At 38.5% G+C, this 24,514-nt stretch overlaps 1 protein-coding gene across 1 annotated transcript in view; it reads right to left on the bottom strand.

Moving 5' to 3' along the window:
• Positions 1-517: 517 nt before the first annotated feature.
• Positions 518-24,514, bottom strand: part of GLRX3 (glutaredoxin 3) — a 32,279-nt gene continuing 8,282 nt past the window's right edge. Inside the window, exons 3-11 of the mRNA XM_087432873.1 lie at positions 17,960-18,034; positions 17,026-17,227; positions 11,440-11,612; positions 11,142-11,203; positions 8,894-8,951; positions 7,020-7,072; positions 4,267-4,306; positions 4,088-4,180; positions 518-774 (exon numbers count right to left, since the gene is read on the bottom strand). Of these exons, the coding sequence (XP_087288999.1) occupies positions 724-774; positions 4,088-4,180; positions 4,267-4,306; positions 7,020-7,072; positions 8,894-8,951; positions 11,142-11,203; positions 11,440-11,612; positions 17,026-17,227; positions 17,960-18,034 (807 nt within the window). The 3' untranslated portion in view covers positions 518-723. The remainder of the gene's footprint in view (positions 775-4,087; positions 4,181-4,266; positions 4,307-7,019; positions 7,073-8,893; positions 8,952-11,141; positions 11,204-11,439; positions 11,613-17,025; positions 17,228-17,959; positions 18,035-24,514) is intronic.

Genomic DNA, 24,514 nt, shown 5'->3' with positions numbered 1-24,514 from the left:
ATCAGTACTTTCAACACAACAATTAAAATAAGTCGTGGTGCTTAACACAAACTGACAGCACTCTTCTGCTCTTTGTCACGGCTACCTGTTCTTCTTTATGTTTTGAAGAAAGTGCTCACTGTAACATACTCAATGAGAAACTATTTTCCTCTTAAATGTTTCTGGGTAACACACTACCGGTGCTTTCTGCAATGAGTCTCTGAACGTGCGGACACCTTACGTTGCCTCTGCAGTTTCACCAGCCCCAAGCTCAGTGACGCCATCAGAGGAAGATTTTCAGTTGAATTTTTCCAAGCTGTAAAGAGATCTCTGGCCAGTGAGGGGAGCCATTGGTTTGGTCTATGAGTTGTTCTAAATATCGTTGTGAGTGTTACAGACTCTGTCACAGTTCTCCATTTTCTTATAACCGTCTATTTCTTAACTGCTACAAGATGCCCACATATTATGAAAAAGAGATTTAAAGTGGGTTAATTATAGTATGTTTAACATCACTATAAAAATACACTTTTTTACACAATTATTTTTAATTGAATTTGAAGATGTTTATTGCATTGTATTTTTGGTGGAAAAAATGTAACATACATTTATTTAGCACAACCTTGTGAAATACACAAAGCATAACTGGGTAAGAAGCATTCTTCTAGTCCATTTCTGAGGACTAAATCATGAACTGCTCCACTGTAATTAAATATTTCTTGCAACAGTTGGGCACCAAGTTTAAGATTAATTTTCTCCTTTCAGTATAGGCATCAATTCACCATTTTCTTTCAGTTCCTAAAAATAAAAAAAGAAAACATGTACATGTATATTTAAAAATAAAAACATATAAACAATTACAGATTGCACCTATATCAGAGAACCAAAAGAAACACCTTATTGGATTAAAACTCCAGTCTGTCAACACACTCAAACTAAATATTATGCCATAAAAACTGAGCATGCTATCAAATTACAAAATTAAAGTAAAAAGGTATTCTAAAACCAACAAATTATTTAACATTAGCAACAGAGCAACTGGAGCAAAAGAATGAAGCCTCCTATGTAAACAACAGCAATCAACAGGGAAAAATACTTTGAGGGATTGAAGAAAGCAGTAAGGTAATGTTAACATCCACTCACAGACAATGCAAATGACACCTCCTGCCCCACAGGCAGTAAACATGCTCACTCTCTCAACCCACCCTGGAAAAGCCACAGTACTAACATTAAATGTAAACATAAAGGCCAGAAACCATGGAAAAGACGTAATAATTCAGAAACTGTTTGTGCCTATCTTTCAGATTTAACATTTGGAATACAGCATCAAGTTTAAAATGTGACAATAAAGGATAAATAAGATTTTCTAGTCTAAGATAAACATTTAATTTGATGTAACATTTCAGGTTATTACTAAGCAGCATGAATATCATTCAATAAAACCACAAAAATCCACTTGAGCTCCTCTCTGATCAAACCCAAATAGGCGTGACTCTGTAATACAAACTCGACAACCCTCAGTGATGTCTTGGCATCTTCTACCCATTTAACGAGCAGACATCCTGCTGCACCAAAGGACCAAGCAGGACTTTTCCGAGCACACAACTCAGAAGGCAGTTCCATGCAGCACAATGGAAAGGCCGGGCGGTCCTCAGCTAGAATCTGGACTCGACGGCTTACTGGCCGTGAGATGGCAGACAGCTCACCTAACTTCTCTGTGTCTGTGCTTCCTCATCTATCAACCGAGAACGCGCCTGTCAGGCTGCTGGGAGGATGGCAGGAAGTCACCTGTGTGAAGCACTACAGCAGTATGCCTTGCCCGGCAAAAGTCCCTCCACACAGCCATTCTCATCATCATCACTGCAGTGAACTCGAGCCAGTTTAAACAGCAGCCTGATCTAAATATTCTGACTCTCTCTAAACAAACTGTTTTCAGTCTAAAGATTCTTCAGGAGTAAACTGTTCACTCTTTAGAGGTAAGATTAACTCACTGAGTACATATTAGTTAGTAGCTGTTTTTCTCAGGACATTAGACTGACTCACTGACTTACTGAGTAATTCATTTATTTAATTACCCACTCAACAAAAAAAGCACTCAACACTCCTACAGAGGCCAGCCAGAATGAACCCGTCTGGAGCATAACTGATGCTGTAATTGAACTAAAGGTGAAGAACTACACTCTGTAACAAACAGACCAAAATGGCAACCTAAGAGTTATTCCGTTATCTTCTCAAAGAAAAATGTTAACAACATCACCAATTTCCAAATGTATATGTTCTTAGCAGGTGAATGAACATACAAAGTCATAAAACACTCTTGTTATATACCTAAAAAGAAGTTGCTCATGCAGCTCAGCTTTAGAATTAAATGAGATTTATTGATTGTATCTTCCTAAGAATTACCAATGGCTAAGGTACAGGCTATAAAACATTTAGACACAAACAGGCTCAAGAGTATTTGGGGTTTGAAGACCGTTTGTGTCTTACAAAAATAAAAAATATATATAAAATAACAAATGCAGATCTATTGTTGCTTCAGGGCTATTCAAAAGCTACTGTGTTAAACCCTTTTTTCGTCCAGGAACAAGACAGTTTAGTAGGAAAAATGCCTCACTGACTTAAGAAGTATGATGTCAAACCTAGAACCTGGCAGGAGACAAAACCCATGTGGATAAAATCGCAGGGTAGCCGTCTCGGCAGTCAGAGGCGCTCACGCCTGTGTTTATAAAACCTACCGGCTCGCAGTGCTGACAGAGACGAGCTAGAGTTCTTGCACGTTACGAAAGTATGAGTTAAAAACTTTTAGTTTACAACATAACTAGAAGCAGTACTACTCACTACTTGCCTTCCACTTAAAAAGTCAGAGATCAGACCTCACAGAAAATCTTCTAACCGGCGAGACGAGAGGAAGGCCTGAGCGCTGGAGTAGTTCCACCAGCTCACCTTTCATGGAGGTTCGTGCTTCTCAAGCAGAGCCTGGTATGCCTGCTCAGGCCCTCACCTGTACCCACCCACTGCCACCCTCCTCCAACACCGTGACGCCCAGCCAGGGTGGGCCTGGGGTAGGGTAGAGAGTTTGAGGATATTAAAGCTGCAGCCTCCCTCTGCTGTTCTGGGCTAACCAGTAGAGCTATGGAGCACACAGGTGCTATTAGGTGGAAGTGCCCTAAGTTCTAGACTTTAAATCCTATAAGAAAAGTCATGCCCATTTTAAATTCTATGAGAGTTTACTTGAAGCAAACCCACGAAGGAAATTAATCATCAAAGACATACAAGGAAGCGTCCTCTCAAAACATGCTTACAATCTGACAGAGCTAACCAATTTTCTAGTATCTGAGAATCAAAGGGGGACTTGGAGATGACCTGACGCAATCCTCCAGTTTTCTTTCAGGAAACTGAGGTCAGTGACCTCAGGCTTCTGTGGCATAGCCAGCAGGGCCAGGTGGGCACTGGGACTCAGGCCTCCTGCCCACAGCCTGGTGCTCTTCACTCCATCACCCAAGTACATGTGAGGCAGAAAGACATGAGAAACTAATATAATAATTATAATATATAAGTATAAAAGTGCAGGAGCAAAACAAACATTTCTGGCTGGAAGAATCTGTAAATGATTCACAGACAAGAGGGGCCTTGAAGAATACAGAAAACAGATGTAATTATGGAACATGCAAGGGAATCCAAAGCAGAAGAGACAGGGTGAAGAAAAGCTGAAAACACAGAAGACAGTTCTACCGGATTCAGTACAGTGTGAGTAAAATCAAATTGTGAGCTCGGCCACGTAAGTTAAGCTTCTCTGAACACCAGGTCACAGAGTGTGGACTTGAGCCCGCAGTCCCTCAGGAGCTATGGAGGTTCTGAAGAGGACTCAGAGCAGCAGGAGAGGCCCACAGTAAGGGAGAGGATGTGACCAGCTCAGGTGAGAGGTGAGAACACTGATACGGCAGTGACAGTGAGAATGACAAGATATTATGGTCTGGAAGTGAGTGGATATGAGGCCAGAAAAGAAAGGCCTGAAGGACAACCCCGAAGTTTCTGCTCAATATGAAATAATAATTTTTAAATATGTCAAAATTTTCAGTTCTTCAGGATACCAGATGAATTCCAACCTTACCTTAACAATATCCAGACCTCCAACAAGCTCCCCTTTCACATACAGCTGAGGGTATGTTGGCCAATTAGAGTAAGCTTTTAATCCCTGCCGAACCTACGGAAACAAGAGGAACCCTGAAACCTTCGTATCAGACCCTAATGATTAAAACTAAAACAAAGGACATAAATCATAGAACTTACTTCTTCATCCTCCAATATATCAAACGTCTCATATTCAACACTACAAAAAGGAGAAAACATTTTAACAGGAAATACAGTTTTAAACAAAAATTGTAAAACCTATTTTGTGTTTTAAAAACAGTCAAGGAAAGTAAACTATTTTGTTGCTAAAAAAATTTACTGTGGAAAAATGGAAATGATTTTACTTCTTAATCTGGCAGGTACAGCACAGAGTTAAGTCATTCTAAGATACAAATTATATCTGGATGTTTCTCTAGACAATACTGGGTTAGATGGGGGTCAGCAAACTTCTTCTTCAAGGGTGAGACAGTAAACACTGAGGGTCTGCAGGCCATACGGTCTCTACTGCAACTGCTCGTCTCTGCCACACAGCACAGAAGCAGCCCGGCACCGCAGAGGAAGGGGTGTGGCAGCATTCTAACAAAAGTAGGGGGCCAGCTGCAGTCTGCCAACCCCGGGGTTAGACTCATGCTCACTATTTACACCCGCCTGTCATTAACACTCTCACTCCATTTCCAGCCCCCACCCCAGGCTGCTGCTTCTTAACCTACTGGAAGCTGTTGAAGGAGCAGGATGGAGCAGCTCTGCTGCCCCTGGACAGAGGCGGGTGAACACTGGCTAGGCTGGGGGCTCACCAGCCAGGATAACCACACTGTCAACAAACGCCGCCTTATGGATGTCTGCTTTCCACCCAGAAATAAACTTATTTCTGAACACACATGCTGTTTTCAACATGCATAAAACCAGTGAAAGCACTGTGGCTTTATACTGTATAATGAACACTACTTGTATAAATGAACGAAAAATCACTGCATTAAAATCCAACCATATCTACTCAGACGGATTTCACTTTACGGTGGTCAAAGAATTAGTATGAATGTATGACTGAGTTCCCGCAGAGAGACTGTGGGGACATGTGCAGGTCCAAAAACTGGCCAAAGAAAATGCTACATATGAGAAACAAATTTCAGTTTCCATAAAACCAAAATCACCTTCATATAGGGAAATCTTATTTACTTAGTAAACAAGTTCCCTAGAAAACTGTCCATGGTGCAGGCAACAGTCAAAAAATAAGACAACTTAATCAACTTAATATTTAATCAGCAGCAAGTACCAAAAAAGGAATATTGGAAAGAAGAGCAAAGATTTAAAAAAAAAAAAAAAGACCCACACAAGGTAAGTCTCCTTTCAAGTTGAACTAAAGATCTCCTCATCTAAACAGTATTGTAAAAATAACGAGCTACAGAACTATCCACAGGGGACCTAAGCAGTACTGGGCCCGGTGTATGGAGGCATGCAGAGTCATAAATGCCAATATGTCTCCTACAAGTTCTTTGTAAAGAGTACCTTTCACACATCAATATACACTTGGTACTCAGCCCCTCGAGGCATGTGTATTCTGGCTAGCAAAGGAAAGGTTAAGTGCAAGAATGGAGAAGGAATAAAAAGCCAAGAGCTTTATGACTCCCAGCAAGATCATGATCTGTTCAACCCAAAAGAACCTCAGAGGTCCCCAAGGCCTGGCTCTTCGTAGGGCCAACCGTGTTTACCAAGTCTAGAGCCGGGCGGGCATTCTCTCCCAAAGAAGCCCCTCTGTCCTAGGATAACTGGTACTTCCAATCCAATCTGGATTAGACAGAGATGGACAGCAAGCAAAGTTATAAAGATGTTTCACTGAATACATGAGCTGAGACAGGCCCAGTGTTGTCATGTCCTGGCCTCATGGCTTTACGGAAGCATGCCCCGAGGGGACACAGTGGGGCTAAGGAGAGGTGGACTGAGTGTGTCTCACCATGGAGCTGTGGCAAAAGGAAGACAGAGAAAGCGGACCATAATAAATGATTACCAAACCCAAGCCAGCCTCTCCTAAGCCACCGGCAGGATGAAGAAGGGGCAGGCTGGAGGCCACAGGACAACAGACTGACTAGACTCTCCTCTGTAAAATGTCGCAGTCATTTGAAGAAATCAACCATTCTTTTTACGTCCCTAAAGTTGTATTTAAACCTGTGCTTCTCAACTCCTTTCAACTTTGCCCAAGAATGTCTAAATATTTCAAAGATCACTTTCCCTATAATTTCATAGGGTTGGCTAATACATTTAAAGCTATGGTTAGCTTTTAAAATATTAAAAAGAAGCAATCATGAAATAAGAAAAAAGGAAGAGAAATAAGCAAAACTATTTGACAAACCTTATAGATCATGTGCTAAATATCTCCATATAAGTGTTTTTTTTTTAATCGAGGTATAATTGACATATTGGTTTTGTTTTTAACCACAGAAATCAATCGCAATTTTCTTACCTGGCAGCTTCATCACTGGGCAAATCAAAAGCATAGGCACTGCAATTTAACTCAGCCTACTTCAGAGATCAAGATAATGTACCTTAACATGTGCCCTATCAGTTTCATGAACTGTTCAAAACTAGAATATATTTTTAAATAAAATTAAAAACCTATAATACACTTTCCCTAAAATGTCTTTATGCCTGGTAAGAACTTAGCTATTAACTTTCCTCTAAGAAAGCAGACAAATAGTTATTTCATTGGTTGCCTGAGAACCTCCTTTATGTTACCAATAGCTTGACACTGGCCAGAAAATACTATTGTGGTCTAAGTTAAAGCATTTGCAAAACAATATAGTAAAAATAAATAGAGAGATAAAAATATATGAATAGAGACATAACAACTGAAAAGCATCAGTGGCACAAGTGAAAAGCTGGAATTTCCTAAATGTTTGAGAACAAGACTGACTTACCCAGTACTATTTAGTACTTCCAGAATTTGTTTGCTGAATCCACATTTAGCTTCCTAAATTTAGAAGAAGAAAAAAAAAGTAAGATGTATTACATTTTCTACATGGCCCTCTGGCACGGTCGTATGCAACACTCTGTCTACCAGGACAGCACTCGAACAATGCAGCGCTGCTCTGACAGCCTCCCAGTGCCTCTCCCCATCAAAGAGCAGCCAGACAGGTGAGCATTCAGGAAGCCACCTCACCCCTCCCTGCACCTTCAAGTACTGACCCCATTCACATGTCGTCCCAGATGCACAGCACACAGACTTACTTCGGTTTGTAACCACTGGAGATGACGTGTTCTAGTCACTTATAATCCTTGAGGTCAAAAAGTTCCTCTAAGTCAAGCCTCAACACTCTGCTGAGACTTCAGCTCCTCTCTACTTCCCTCATACGGATCATCTGAACTCATTTAACCTTTTTGCAATGATTAGGATCATCATTTTCCTGCTCCCAACTGGACTTTTACTCTCACTTTTAAAATTTATCTTTACATTATAGAGTACCAAACTTTCTTGAGGTTATGGAAATCTTACACTTTGTTTACATGTCACAGGATCCCAAATTCCAGCAATCTTGTAGAAAAGATTTGGCACCACATAAACATCTTAATAGTGCTAATAATTCTATCCCTAAAATACACAAATACTTTCTGAGCTTCCAGAAAAAAAAATTTTGAGAATAAAAATCTGTTTTAAATAATCATCAAGAAGAAAAAAAAAAGATTCACTTTATCACTACTGGAAATTAACTTCCCCTATTTTGTTTTAATAAATACAGTGAATCAGACAAAGAATCTAGGTCCTAATCTAGTGATCACAACATGCTGAAATTTATATTACCACTTTCCCAGTTATTATTAGTTTCATTGTAACAGTTATATTAACTAATTAGTTATATAAACTAATTGGTTTCACTATATGAGTTATATTAACCTTCACACTAGTTATCGTAACCTTGTTCTCAAAATGACCCTGTGAGGTACCAGGCTGCCTGTTCACAAGAGAGGAAAGTGAAGCTCTGTGAAGTTCAGTGACTTGCCCAACACATCCTGGCTGATAAGTGAGGCAGACTGAACATAACTGCAGTCTTTATTCCATCAGCCTCGCCTCTTAGAGCTTTAGTTTCCTCATCTCTGAAACGGGCCAACTCTCTCCAGCCATGCCTACCTCAACATCTGGTTGAGAATAAAGTAAGGTAACAGAGGCAGGTTTTTGGAGGTTACCATTCTAAGCCGAATACAAATGATAAGTAGTTTTGCTCGAACTATCAGTGGGAGTGATCTATCAAACCTGATATTCAAAATGATGCACAATCAATATGTACTTCCACCAAAAAAGGTGTAAGAACCATCCCACAACAAAGAAGAAGTGCCAAACTGTTTCACTCATTCATCAAACAAGTACTGAGCAGACGTGACGCAGCCAGGGTTTATTTCTCCATCGTCAACACTTCTAACAGATGATCTAGAACTGCAAACCCAAGAACTAGAAGGTTTCCTGTACTCAAGAAGTACAAACTGCATGCTACAAGAGCCAACAAACTCAAATGGTGGCGGGACAGCAACTATCAGAACCAGTTAAGTGTTGACCAAGTTGGCTGACAAAGTTTGGCAGCAGAAAGAAATGCACCCCACTGAGATGTTGATGATAAAGTCAAGCAAAATGTAGATTACTTTGTTTGATCTCCATAAGCACCAATTAAGGCCTGGATAACTTCCTGATACCACTATAGCTTCATTAGCTAAAGCTAGGAAAAAAACATTTAAGTGTCCCCCTGTTGCAGATGTTAACATCAAAAGAAATTACAAATAAAACCATTTTTGAGTTCTTTACCTGTTTGTTTCCCTTCATAAAGAGCATCACAGAAGCTTTATTTGTCAGTACTTTGAGCCTAAAGAGAGAAAATTGATATAAAACGGCTCAGCTCAATTATTAAACACCACTTTTGCTCCGCTTCATGAGTAACATGCATATTTGAGGGATAGCAGGATGATAGTTCGAAGCTTTGAGTGGTATTAAACAAGCAAATGCGTTGACATTTTCCTTTATTTCATTCTCTCCCTAAGCCACTGTAAAACACAATATGGCTTTTTAAGGCAACGAATGTTCCTTCAAGTTGCAATTTAAGCCCATCAACTCACGGTACTAAAAAAATAATAATAACCAATTCAATAAGGAATTGCTCAATAAGGGGCCTATATATTGAGCCCATCCAGAATTTGCAGAACTATATTTTGTGTGTTCCCTTTTCCATCACGAGGCTGTGCACAGCTCTACACTCTTAAGTGCTCACAAGGTCATACCTGGAGGGGGACGCACTAAATCTTGGAACACCAACTAACACCAGCTGCTAAAATCAAATGCTTACATTAACTTTACGTTTAATATTTTATACAATCTTTCAAACATCGTGATCTAACTTGCCGTCAGGAATTTTAACCATCTGTATATAGCCTGAAGTCTAGTCACAAATCTCAGGAACTCTCCACGTCAGGACAATGGACTGCTAAAGAACCTCTAAGCCCCACGGTGATAACATCACTGTGTCCTTCTCCTTTCACAGATGCTCTGAATCACTCATGGCTCAAAAGCTCCTCATAGAATAAAGTTATCACAAATGAAACGCACAAATCATGCACAAAGCTATGTCACGTACACTTTCAATATAGCATAATTAGCTAATTCTCAAAAAAACAGTCAGAAATAAAGAACACAATGCTGATCCTGATCACTCACCTAGTGACCCAACTACCTGGATCCAGGGAACCAACACAAGTCCCTCTCTCTCACCCACAGAGTGTCACCAAGCCCAGAACTCAGGCTACTGCACTTTGTTTACCAGGATACCTTTAAATTATTACTCAAAATATACTGAATTTTACTTTCTACAGAATTCTAGCCAATCTTTTGGTGTCTGAAACCACAGGAGATATAAACGCAGCACACTGAGAAAAGAGAGAGGTCTGATGGAGACAGGGACATCAACAACAGCAAGAGTGTACTCAACAGAGAGAAAAATAAGCTGCAAGCAAATGAAAAGCAGAGCAGTCTTCTAAGGCCGCACAGCCTCTGTGAGCCTCCCAGGCCACACAGCCAAGAATGCAACTGAGCACACCCGAGTCAACAAAGGGGCTAGGAGCATTCCTTTCTTACCAAAAAACGCATGAAAGAGTGTACATCATTTGAGAAAATGTGGCACTTAAAGGTCAGACTGACATATATGGAATACAATTGATGAGGATTACTTTATTAATCAAGGACAGATAAACGAGGTATTTATTATTAAACACTTTTAGAAATTCTCAAAATTTGAATAGCAAGAAAATTACAAGAGGAAGTTTTACCTTACAAACTCAAGCCCCAACTATGAACGGCTGATATACTACTATACTTCAAAATAAATTCCTTTTTAAACCCCTACATTAATTTATATTTATTATAATAAAAATCCCTTTATCTCCCTATAGCCCAAAGTCCAAAGTTTCTAGGAGATAAAATCTCTAAAAGTTGATTGAGTTCCCTCATAAAACAAATGAAGACAGGTTTTACAGCTCCAAAATCTCCTTGAATTTTAAGTTATCATGGTTTAGACAGGACATGAGAAATCTCTAAAGTGTTTACACATGCACTACATACGCAGCATTTCCTTCTCACAGTGTTCTAACAGGACAGTGAACGCAGCAGGCATCAGGGCTCCATATAAGAAAACACAAGTAAGCCAGGTTTAGGCCATGAGCATGAACTGTTACTAAACTGTTACTAAAATTGACCACCAAGACAATTGGATCCTGGCTCTGAAATGCAGAGAGATAACTAAAACTTGGTTATTCCACTGTGATAATGACATGTCTATAAAAACAAAGAATATCCTCCACGTAATCATTAAATTGGTGAAAAATATCTCCAGTCTAAATGAGACCTAGTTTGCATGACTAGTCTGACTGCAAACAACACAATTATGACCTTGGCATACAAAAACAAATCTGATTTTCTATATAGAAAGAGCAAGCAAAAACTGAGAATTCAAAAATATTTTTAAAATAACAAATGGTAGACTATTTGAAACTTTTAAAACACTTACCTTTCCTCTAATTTCGGAGCTTTGGGGCAAACTGTATCTAGTTCTTCAGATGCTTCTAGCTCCTGAAATAAGCATACATGTAAGTTTAAGAAAACATTTATTATAACATAAAACTCCTTGGTCATATCATAATACAGAATATTAGTCAATCATCTCATCAGAAATACTTTGTATATATTCCAGATTCATATTCATAAATGTAGAGATTCTTAAGAAATTTATACTTTAGATTATAGCACTTATGAAAATACGCTCTAAATGAAAACTCTTTACAAGGTACAGATTTCTCAATTCTAACCTTAATTATATCAAGTCCTCCTATGAGCTCTCCAGAAACATAGAGCTGTGGATAGGTGGGCCAGTTGGAATAGGTTTTGAGGCCCTGACGAACTTCTTCATCTGAGAAGATATCAAAACTGCTAAACTGAATATTATGTTTGTTAAGAATTTCCACCATCTGCTTGCTGAAACCTGCATACAGAAAAAGAAAACAAAGAACTTAGCTTCTCTCCCCCTCATTAACATACACACAATTTTAAATTAATTCAGAGTACATATTATCTACTAAATATAGATGCCTGCCTCTATTTTACCAGTGATTTAATTAGCACAGCTGAATAGTATGTAAAGAGAAAGCAAATTCCAAGAACTCCTTATCTGACCTTGAAGCACACCACATGTTCAGGTATGGCTTAACTCAGGTTAACCACATGTTCAGGTATGTGTGTGTGTGTATTTATCAAAGTTCCTCTTAAGTATTAGGCACATCTTTTGTTGTAAGAGAAACAGTACTGCTCAAAAAAGCAGAGACCTGAAGCCCTGGCACCTGCTCCATCCACCAAGTAGACACATGGTTTAAGCCCTGAACAGCCACCTTTCCTCCCTGTACTTTCCCATCAAGCAGGGGACTGACCTAGACACCCGGCACAGTCCCTCCCAGCTCTGCTGCTCTGTGAATCTACGAGAATCAACACTGGGTGGAGGAAAAAACTCTACAGTAGTAATTTTTTTTTTTTTTTTGAGAAAGAGTGGCCCTGAGCTAACATCTGTTGCCAATCTTCCTCCTTTTTTTCCTCCCCAAAGCCCCAGTAGATATAGCTGCATGTCATGGTCGTACATTCTTCCAGTTGCTCTATGTGGGACGCCGCCTCAGCATGGCTTGATGAGTGGTGAGTAGGTCCGCGCCCAGGATCGGAACCGGCAAACCTCAGGCCACCAAAGTGGAGTGCGAGAACTTAACCGCTACATGACCAGGCCAGCCCCTACAATAGTAATTTTTAACTACTACTTGACTATACTGGAAACCCAATTCTGTTTGGTTTCTATTGACCTTTTTTACTGCTTCCTGTGTATATATTTCAGTAGTTCTCAATCTTGACCATCTCTAAATAGAATAAATTAAAAATCAAGAAGGAATGTGTTCTCTTTTAGTCTAAAATGGATATAGCACATTAACTTTCAAAACTACCTCTCTGTTGTTACATATGAACTGTCAATAGACTGACAGTGCTCTTTCTCATCTGGTGTCATAACTTGACAGTTTCTTTTTTAAAACTATTTACATTCCCCAAAGTATGTAATGTGATTTTTTTTTACTGCACTGTAGTGACAATCTTATGTTCCATGATTTTATTATACTTTTGTGACACATTTTTGTTCCATAGTTTTTTGACATCATTTTCCTATTATGACATTAGTACTGAAGAATAAGAGTGTGACTATCAGTCTTTTATAAATCTGTTAGTCTTGTCTGAAAAGAGGATATTTTTCTTTCCATAAGCTAATTCTTCCCAATTGTTTTTCAATACTTTGTACCACTCTACTCTTTCACATTCCATCACTCTTCTTTTCAAACACAGTCATAATTCACTGGAAAATAACCTATTCTTCAGATTCAAAATTCCTACAAGATTTAAGAGCATCAGCAATTATTCTTAAATAAAATCAAATCATAAAATTCAGTATAAGATTAATTGCAAGAATCTTGCAATTAACAGAAGTGCAAAAGCACTTCTACTATTAAAACATGGATCTATTACTGAGCTCCAAACCTTTTCCAGATCTGCAGCTTACTGAGATGAAGCACTGGTATTTATTTATACAGCATATAAGTTGCTTTTCCTACAACTGAAGTGTTAAGTTCATGTACAGCCTGAAGTAAAACACTGATTCTGAAATTTTTTCATCCATCTGGGAGTTCATTAGTAAACAGCTAACGGCTGATTGCTGATGGTTATTCTGTTGCCAATATATTAACTCATTTCTACTGTAACTGGCTGTGAAAAAGCTTTATTTTAGCTTTAGGCAATTACATGCAGACCAGAAAGATTGATTGGTAGTGTTTCATTTTTAAGGGTTAAAGTGGCAAACTGAAAATGTTATGCTTAAGGATAAAATAGTGAGAAGGCTTTATTCTAATAACAAAATATTTACACATACTTTTTTTTAAGAAAAATGCAAGCATGAAATAAAAATATTTAAAAGTAGAAAAATCCTGTTTAACTGTCACAGAACCACCACTTCTACCTGTAGTCATTTCTACTCATGACAGGAGACATGAACAAGAGGCCCAACTGCCACAATGCATCACTACCTAACAAGAAAACACTAAAGAACACTTCCAATCCTGTAATGTTTTTGTGTCTGATTTTTTAAAAAGCAAAATCCAGTTAGACGACTCTCACTGCAAGAGAAATGTCTGTACTGTGGTTCAAATACCTTTTGCCTTACTAAAAGCTTTGCTAACTGAAATAGATATAAGAATTCCCAAATAACTTAATTAACCTGCATGTTCAAGGATTTAACATTCTGTTTAAAAAGATGTACATCTCAGTGCTTTTTGAAAATCTTCCTAAAACATGAGAGCCCTCTCTTTCTTGTCCTCTTGAGGAGCACGGAATAAGGACAATCTAATTCTTTGACGACGGAGAACGTATCAATACGTCAGGCTCATAACGCACTATACAATTCCGTAGGTAGAGCCCAAAAAGTAAAGGTTAAGAAGACCGAGATGTGAAATGTGCAGGGGCTGGGCTGTGTCCAAGTAGACTCCAGGACAGACCCTGAAACGGCTTTCAAGGTTTCTTTGATACAAAATTTAAATGCTATTCATTCATGTTTTCCTGATTAACTGAAAGCAAGGTGGGGGCCAGCCAATCAAAAATCAAGCGTAGCTCTACTTTACAAAGGGAGTCCAACGGGAGTAAAGGGTGATACTGACGGTAACGTTTTCAAATGAATTCTGCGTAAAATATGGAAATACCAGCCACTTGAGTTCATGAGTGTTGATGGTCACTGCTTTTATAAAGGAGGCTTTGCCTAACACCTCGTCTCTAATGTGCCAACAGAAGAGCAAAAACAATTTTCCACTGAACAGGCTCACAAAGGAAGAGGGTGCAAGTCACATTCTTTCTAATAAACAATTTAAGGATGAAGACAGTTTGTGTAGCAGTGCACACAGAAAGGCCAAAGAGAATCAGAGCAGAATCAATGAAGGAAGTGACAGTGCAGTCACAACAGAAGGATCTCCCAATTAATCCTTAAGTAGAAATTTTATTAAAGAATACCATCAATCTAAAATGATCTATTCACTATATGTGATAGAAAGACATGTTGTAACAGAAACCAAAATATTGAGAAACAGAAAAGTCTATTAAAAATGTAGCTATGGGCTGGCCCCGTGGCCTAGTGGTTAAGTTCAGCATGCTCCACTTCAGCAGCCCAGGCTCAGGTGCCAGGTGCAGACCTACACCACTCATTGGCAGCCATGCTGTGGCAGTGACCCACAGACAAAATAGAGGAAGACTGGCACAACTGTTAGCTCAGGGCAAATCTTCCTCAGCAAAAAAAAAAGTAATTATAAAAATTATAAAGAATAAAACAAGTACTAGTACAGAATGAAACTCTGTTAAATCATATAAATCTAAAAATTTTTTTAACTCCCTAATTATGTCTATTATCTAAATGTCTTTAATATGTTTTTCAGACTGCTCTATGTTTTAAAGCTTCTTTTTTATTCTAACTTGTTATTTGTACAGTCTTCTAAATGCCATTCAGACAGTTAATATCAAAATAGCTAGAAATACATCATAAATTCAGTCTAATGAAATAAAAGGTTAAGCAGAAAAATGATTATTTCTACACGTAATTCTAATTTATTTAAATAATCATACAACATCTGAATTGAAAAGACTGGCTCCAAGCTTGGCTCCAACACCCAACACCACCAAGGAAGAACTGAAGGCACAAGGACAATAAACTGACCTGTACGTCAAGTTATCAAGGCAGGTGGCACGGGGCAGAGTTGGGACTGCAGCTCACCTGCATGACATCTAGTCTATGATGCTCTCCAATAAAACAGCTTCCCCTCTGGTGCCTGAGTATACCTGCCCCAAGCTTCAGTTTTCATCACCCGCCAATTTTATTTGGTTATCATTCAGAAAAGATGAAGAGAATGCTACTGTTCAATTCCAAAGAAGACAATATTCTATTGGTTTTACTGTAGGTTTACTAGGTATAACCTGTATAACCTGTCATACAGGTTTGTCCACATCTTACAGCTAGTTCTACAGCACTTCAGACTTGAATGAAAGTATTGAATAAAACCCATTGGGCTGGTGTTTAAGTCCTTATTATTAGGTCACCACAGAAAGTACCAGAAATAATTTTTATGCTTGACAGGAGAAAGTGAACCAGCTGCAACTTCCATTAAAAACAAACAACCACAACACAGAGACTGTCTGTTACTATCTTTCGTTAACTCTAGTATAGACTCAGCTAGCTTTTCAATACATAAATAGCAGGCATCTGACATGCAAATATTGGAAAAGAAATTTTTCAAGTACAACTGAGAGATAAAGGAATCATTGTTTTATCTTTTTAAGATAGAGTTCATCATGAAACTTTATTTTTAAAACTATACTTTTTCATAATTTAATATGTAATTTGTAACCATATAGGGAAGAATTTACAATTAAATTTCTATTGGAAGCTTGGCTATTTTTATAAAGTCACACTGGACGTGCAGTAATCTTATCAATAGCACACTCAATTTTACTGCCGCCTATCTTAATAAATTCCCTCCCATGCAGCTGAAACAAATACTCTTACGTTCTCAACAGCAACATCAAAAAGCATTAAGGCTCAATTATGTGGCATAATAATGCTGTGCGAGGCATAGTAAAAAGAAAACAACATAAACCCAGAGGGGTCAAATAACTCTAAAACTTACTTAAGGACAAAATTACAAGTGTACATGTGGTACAGAAAATAAGAGTGACTATAAGCCACAGAATTAGGAATCTTTAAATTACTAGCAGCTATACACTGAAAATGATGGCAGTGGGGGAATAATATAGTCATTACATGTTGAGAGACGACACGGAAGGCAAAAGTACACAGGGAAGACACAGGAGCACTATCAAAACTCTGTAAATCGGTCAACTGTTAACCCTGGACCAGGTGAATAAAAGGAGCCTGCTGAGGAAGAGAGGGTAACTGTTAACAGCAAAGTTAACTCAATAGGCAAAGCCCACTAATGGAGACAGCAATATGGTTGTTGGAACCTAATCCCCACTCTGCTACCAGGTGACCCTGAGGAGGTGGCCTTCAGATCTTTGGGTACTTATGTGCACAGAGATGGTGAATTAGATGATTTCTAAGATGCTTTTTGGTTCCAACATTCTCTGAGACTATAGTGCAAACTAATTCATATCACCTAATTATACTATGCCACAGGAAATTATGACCTTTCTGATGTTCAAAGGTATCTGAACACAAGTGTAAGATGTATGGTATGGCCTGAAAAAAGCACGTCTGCCTCAACTGTACCCTATCCTGATAAAGTACCCATTTTGTTAACATTGTCTTAAAAGCAGCTTCTTACCACAACGTGGTTCCTGAGGAGTTCCTTTCATAAACAACATGCAGGGGGCAGCATGGGTTAATTTCTTCAGGCGAAGGTTGAGATCTTCTTTAGGCTGCTCATTACCACTGGGTGGGAAGGAGCCACTAGATGCATGGCGCTGAACTTTTTTGGTCAACTCTGGGGCATGTGCACCATCTAATCGGTCAATTTTCTGAGAATTCTAAAGTTTAAAAAGTCATTTAGAATACATGTGGCATTCCTTCATCATCTCCATATTTCAGTTTCCAAAATTGTAACAAGTACAAATCCATAGTTCTAGCCAATTTTTAAAGGGGTCAACACTATTATTGAAGAAGTTTTTAAAAATCTGATTACCAACTGCCTGCAATGCATCTCAATTTTAGAAATAAATGTTTTCTTTTTTTTCCTTTTTGAGAACATACAAGGAAAATACTGCTATATCTCAAACTCAGACCAGATCAGAGTCTAACCTAAGACAGAAAGGATTTTCCCACCTCTCTGGGATGAATCTATTATTAAGTATAAATGAGGTATTTGGGGAACTATGGTAACACCCAGGGGTGCCCTGAAGCATAGATTTGCACCCGCTTCCTAAAAGAGTCATTAATCAAACCAGAACCAGCCAGATGTTTCATTATGTCCAGGCATATACCCTAAACAACCAACTTCTGACCCAACTCAGGGAACTTTTGGGTCTACAGCAATATATCTGGATTTTTCTCAAGAAGCTCCAATCCTGGTTCTGGACCTCCACAGTCCACGGCACTCTTCTCAGACCCCCAGGCAAGCAAACGAGACTACACGAAGAAAGGGCAAAGCCAGGAAGAAGCAAATGCCTAATGTTCAGGGATAAGGGGAGTGGGTAAAGAAACCAAGACAGTCCCACAGCCCACTACACAGGCATGAGCTCTTGTGCCATCTTTATCCTTACCTTGAAAAAGAGAAAGGTGGGAACAGAACTAATTTCATATTTTTCAGACACTTCAGGAACAGCTTCGGCTTCCAACTTTAAAATAAAAGAATTTAAGCTTGATTATAAAAGGTCCTTTTTTACTATTTCAACATGTAAATCAGTTTCACATGCACTAGCCCTTCAAGTAGATGACGTTTTCAAAGAGTACAAAAGTTTATGACACATTTACATTTAAATGAGACTCACTGGGCTGGCATGTCATCCACTGAGTCTGCAGTGTCAAAACAGGTTCAGAGGTTTTTATTTTGTTGCACATTTCAAAAGATGCCTGGAGGCTGTGAATAAAATTTTTGGTGCACTAGTGACCTAGTAAATTTTCAATCATATGCAGCGACTACTATATTGAAATCCATAAATCACTGACCCCAGTTATGTCATGATTACAGTGCTTATTTTCTGCCCACAGCAATTCTTGCTGTTTGCTCTATTGACTAATTTCAAGAGGCAGTACATCATGACTGACAGTTGCAGCCTTCTGCAAATTATGAAGCAAAAAGGAGTATTTCTTCAATAAACTATTGATGTCTGATAAATCTTACTTTTAACTCCTGCAAGGCTGCTGGACACTCAGCAGATATCTTGCTAGGTTACTTGCTTCTGGGTCTATTCATACACTTAAATGCATTTTAAATAAGATGACTGCATTCTGTTTGATAATTTGAGGCCCTCAACAAGATATGATGTGATATCTGATACATGGATTTAAAACATATTAAATAACACAATTTATAAATAATTAGAACACAATTACTGTAAGCTATTTATGTAGGGTTTTATAAACAGTATACTTTAAAAAAGCTGAGACATACTGTATCTTTTCCTCATAGGACTGTCAATGTAATAAAAACACTTTAAAACCAATAAAAATCTGTGTTCACATTATACCTGTAGGAAATAAAATTTATCGATAAATTATATTGTTAAAAGTTTTTAAAATCTCTATACTGTATTTTTCCAAGAGTGAAAGATTTCCACTGGACTTGAAATACTGTTTTCTCAGAGCTTCAGCCAGTGTAGTGGATCTACCCAGATGACCCCTGACAGCAAATGGAGGCAGTCATTTGTCTTTGGTTTGGATTTTCCAGCTCATGTTCTTGGGTGCTCTTTTACTACTTTAATTTCTTTAGAACACCCTTTTGGAACAATATTTTTAATTATTTTCATTTTTTTAAATGTATTTATGTGAAAAATTATATACATTTTAAATCAACATTAACTGTCCAATAAAACTGAAAAAAGAACAAAGAAAAGTCAAAGCATTCAGAGACAGCTATTTAGAAGAAACTCTTTCTAAAGTTTTAGAGACTTCTGTGCTGTTGTCTCTCACACAATTCCACAATCAGACCAAAGAGAGCAGAAAAGGTGATGGATGACAAAGGCAGCTCGTTATTTTCTTTCTTTCAACTAACACCTATCGAGCGTCCACCACACACTGGCCCTGGGCTTAGCTCACCTAAGGTCTCCATCTTTGGTATTACTGGATTCTAACAGAAAAGTAATACAAATCAAAAAAAAGGGGCAATATTAAGTAGAAACAAGATAATATGGTCTTAAACCAGAACAAAACAGGTAACATCCTGACTCATAAAAAGAAATTCCTATACACTGTTCAAAGCTGATCTCTTCTCATATTCCTGCTGGTTTCCAATAGGGTCCCTTACTGACAACTTTTCTGGGAAGCAAATGATCATCTTGAAATTCCTGCTGAAGCTGAGAGGATCACTACATGCACCTCTCCTCAAATGAGCTCCCAGAAGACGAGGTCTTAATAAGACAAAGGCAATGATGACGACAAATCCTCCTGAGCACAGGCCAGGAGTACTATTCCCCAGAACATCAAGGGCATCTGAAGTCCTAAAACCTTTGCAGCACTAAAACTCTTTGTAAATATTTTTGTTGGATATAAAACAACACGACAGTTATAACAATGAAAACAGAAAATATATAAATATTAAAAAATGATCTGCATTCAGAAGAGACCAAAGATGGTGAATAATAGCTATCTGTGCCATAAACCATGACAGGCCCTTTACATAAGAGTGCCTAGACTACTTACAACCTGGAAAGGTGTGAAGCATATTATCATCTCAATTTTATAGGTGACTAGGTAAAGAGGTAACTTGTCCAAAGAAACGTGGTTAATAAGTAGCAGAGCTGAGAAACAAACCCAAATTCATTTGACTACAACCAAGTCTATGCTTTTTTCACTATACTATGGTTAACTTTTTCTACTACAACAATCAAAAAGACAGACTAAATTTCAAAGATAGGATTTATACATGACTTCAGGACCAAACACGAACATTTCCAGAATGGAATCCCAGACAGAATGCCTTTGGTGGGAACCACTTTTGCTTCCTGTACTGTGATTCTCAAACTTGGACCCTTACCACACAGTGAGCTGTGTGTCTCCGGAGAGCAGGCGAGAGCGGGGAGGTGTTGCTACAGTAAGATAAATCCAGAGGTAGGGAATTCTCTCTCTAGTCTACTTCAATTTATCAGAGGTCACCAAAGACCGCCATGATAGTAATGGCTAACGCTATGATTTATTCTAGGTCAGACACTGTTCTAAATGCATTTCATGTACTGACTCATTCAATCCTCACAACAATACGTGCTGTCACTACACCCATCCTATTGAAGAAACTAGAACTTAAAGAAATCAGGTAACTTGCTCAAAATTACAATACTGTTGAGTGGTGCAGCGAGGCAGTCTGGCTCCAGAGCCAAGCTCTGCTCATCTCTATACCAGCACGTTGCCATTTCACCAAACCCATTGGTTAGTCTTTCCTCATTTTACTAACCTTTCAGCAGTCATTCAGTAAGCATGACCACACCCACCTTCTCCAGACACATTTCACTTGGCTTTCCATGTTTTCTTTTTCCCTCTCTAACTCTTAGACTCGGTCTCTGGCTCCTTCCTTCACCTCTGGCCAACCTCTACACGGCTGCATGTCCCAGGACTTGGTTCTGAGTCTGCTTCTCTTATCTAGACTCATTCTCCTCGAGCGGTCTCATCCAACCCCATGGTTCTAAACAACACCAATATGGTGACAACACCCAAGTTCTATCCAGGCGAGACCTTTCCCCTCACCTCCAAGCTACACACTCGACATCTGCACTCAGATGTCTACTAGATATCCCCACTAAACCTGCTCCTCCCCAGGGCATATCTATCTAATTTAATCCATCCAGTTGCTCAAATCAAAAAGGAGATAACCTTGATTAATCCATTTCCCTCACCCCCAACATCCAATCCATCAACAGGTCTTCTGGGTTCCCCTCCAAAATATAAGCCAACTCAGATCATAACACCATTTCAATGCTATTTCTCCGCTAGTGCCCAAGGCATCTCTCACTTGGCCTAGTGAAATAGTCTCCTAACTGACATACCTGCTTCTAGTCTGCACCCTTACTCTCTTCAAACCATTCCCCACACAGCAGCCAGAGTAATCAACTTAGGAATGAAATCCGAGCTGTACCACTGCCCACAAGGCCACTTGGCCCTTGCCAACCTCTCCAACCTCATGTCATATCCTTTCCTCCTTCACTACCCACTAGCCCTCTGACCTTTTGTCTGCTCCTCTAAGTCTGCACTTGCTAATCCTCTGCCTAAAAGCTCTCCCCCAGCTCTTCCAATGACTATCTCCTTTTCATTTTTTAGCTCTCACTCTCCAGCCCAACCTAAATGAAGCACCCCAACTCATCCTTCACAGCCTGCCTATTTATTTCTTTTGTAGAACCTATTACTACCTGAAATTACCTTGATAATATGTTACCCATTTATTGTCTATGCCCTTCCTGTTCTGTATTCCCAGTGACTAACACAATGTGTGGCATATAATAAGTGTTCAATATATAAATTCTGACAGAATATTGAACAAATGGCGGTCACTACTCCTAAGCCAAGAATGGGAATGACCACTGGCAGGTGGTAGCACTGAGGATCCAAGGTTGAGGAGAGAATGATTAAACCTCATACAGAAGCTTCTTTCTACCCTGTGACACGTGATACAAAAGGGAAAATTTTCAAAGTCAAACTCTTTCTTTAACAGTCAAACATAAATTTCAAAATATATATTTAAAATAATATTTTTGATAACTTTTTTTAAAGATTTTTGCCAAATTTAGCCCAATAACAGCTAATAAACTATGTTAATTACAACATTTTTTTATTACCAAAACAGCATAGCTAAAACTAGGATATTTTTAAGATTTAACAATTCTACTAGAATTATCTGAGAGGCATTTTTAGAGTTCCTAAAAAATGGAGTCCTACATATGCTCTCTAAGATGCCAAATAAACTACAGTCATGTGTTGCTTAACGACGGGGATACGTTCTGAAAAACGCATACTTAGGCAATTTCGTCCTTGTGCCAACATCATAGACTGTACTTACACAAGCCTAGATGGTATAGCCTGCTGTATACCTAGACTATAAGGTACTAATCTTATGGGATCACTGTCATCTATGTGGCCCATCGTTGACCAAAATGTCATTATGTGGCACATAACTCTAGTCAATATTCTGACAATGAAAAGCAAGAATTCGGCTAGTTAGTTGGTACCTAGTTATATAGCTAGTTGGTACCCTCTGGAAATTGCCCTACACTATCTGCTTACACGTACTAATTTTACAGACATTTAGAAGTAAACAGTGTAAACTACAGAAATTATCTACACTAATTATATAGATCTTTAGAAATTAAACAGTGTAAGCCTATGTCTTTAAGATGGCTGCACATTTAAGAATAAATCAAACTATAAAGATTCCTATTTTTTAAGGAATCAAAAAATACAAATTTAAGTATATAATGCCTTCTGTACCCCGATCTTATATCTGAAGTTACAATGGATGTAAAACGCAAGTAGAGCAACTACTATACAAACAAGATTAATACTAAATGAAATACAACAGTATAAAATCTCACCAACCAGGTGGCTGGTAAGTCGGACTTTGAAAATTTCTGTACTAAAGTGCATTATACAGTTAAATGAGTACCACAGCCTAGCAGGATCAGGATACTAAGCTGGAACTGGGGTGGGGGAGCCTGGCATGAGGGGTGGGAGGTACTTGCACAAAGGAAAGCAATAAAAAAAAATGAGAACATGGTAAGACAAAGGTCCCTACGTCTAGTAGCCTACCATCTAGTCAAGAAGCCAATCAAAGTAGGAATTAAATGACAGCACAGACAAAACTACAAGATATTCTCCTAACAGTCCAACCAATGGCACAAACTAAGTTCAGAGACCAAAAACAAAGCCACACGGGTATATAGGAAAGACTTCACACAAAATGGATTTGTTGTGAATCACCATGTTATACACTTTAAATATATACATTTTTTATTTAAAAAATAAAATTAATAAAATCAAATGTAAAATTAAAAAAATAATAAGTTTCCACTCCTATTAAAAAACGGATTTGATTTGGACCTTGAACACGACTACTGGTATCCAACTTTTTTGTCACCCAAGAAGCCTCATATTATTCTTCCTCCTTCCCACCCCTCTACCAGACACTCTATCTTCAAAGATTCTACCTACCACACAAGTGATTAAATGATAAATATGAATCCCATTTTAAAGATAAAGTGCTAACAAACTGACTTTACACAATTTCAAAAGCAAAACCACCTGACATTTTAATTAGCTATTTAATCTTATTCTGACTAAACGGAAGGTTTCTACGAGACTTTCAGCAATAGAAATAACTCATTTATCTCCTCTAAGCCCTTGGAGGTGTGAGAACATCAGAGCCCCAGGATCTGACTAGATATGACAGCAGATGCGCATGAGCAGAACACCACGTTTTACTTGGCACAGGCAAGAGCATGGGTGCACTTTCTCACCACATCATCAGCCCGGGAAATGAGGATTCAGATGCAATAAATATGAAAGCCTTGCCTTTCAGCAATCTATTCCAATGAGCACAAACTACTCAGACCAAAAATTTATGCTAACTTTTCTCCATATATTTTGCTATCTTCTACAAAATAATAAATTGTTGATGGTCACAAAACTTTACAATCAAACTATTAAAAACATCGTGTTTAAGATCACCTACATAATTATTCTGTAAATCTAAGTCATAGAATGGACGAATCTCTATACTTCACAAGTCAAAAATGCCAAATTAGGGGCCGCTACCCCGTGGTGTAGCAGTTAAGTGCGTGCACTCCACTGCTGGCGGCCAGGGTTCGGATCCCGGGGGTGCACAGATGGACCGCTTGTCAGGTCATGCTGTGGCGGCGTCCCATATAAAGTAGAGGAGCATGGGCGCAGATGTTAGCTCATGGCCAGTCCTCCTCAGCAAAAAGAAGAGGATTGGCATGGATGTTAGCTCAGTGCTGATCTTCCTCACAAAAAAAAAAAACAAATAAACTTAAAAAAAAAATGCCAAATTATTAGAGTCATTTAAAAAATAAGACTAAGGAAAAAAATTAAGACACAGAGGTAGTAGAACATCAGTTCTATACCCTAGAAGTTCCAGAAAAGCTCTCATTAAGAAA

This window comes from Ceratotherium simum, chromosome 6, assembly GCF_057802395.1.
Source record: "Ceratotherium simum simum isolate JZ-2026a chromosome 6, ASM5780239v1, whole genome shotgun sequence".
NCBI classification, from domain to species: domain Eukaryota; kingdom Metazoa; phylum Chordata; class Mammalia; order Perissodactyla; family Rhinocerotidae; genus Ceratotherium; species Ceratotherium simum.
The sequence above is the reverse complement of the archived record's forward strand: the minus strand, read 5'-3'. Positions and strand labels throughout refer to the sequence as shown.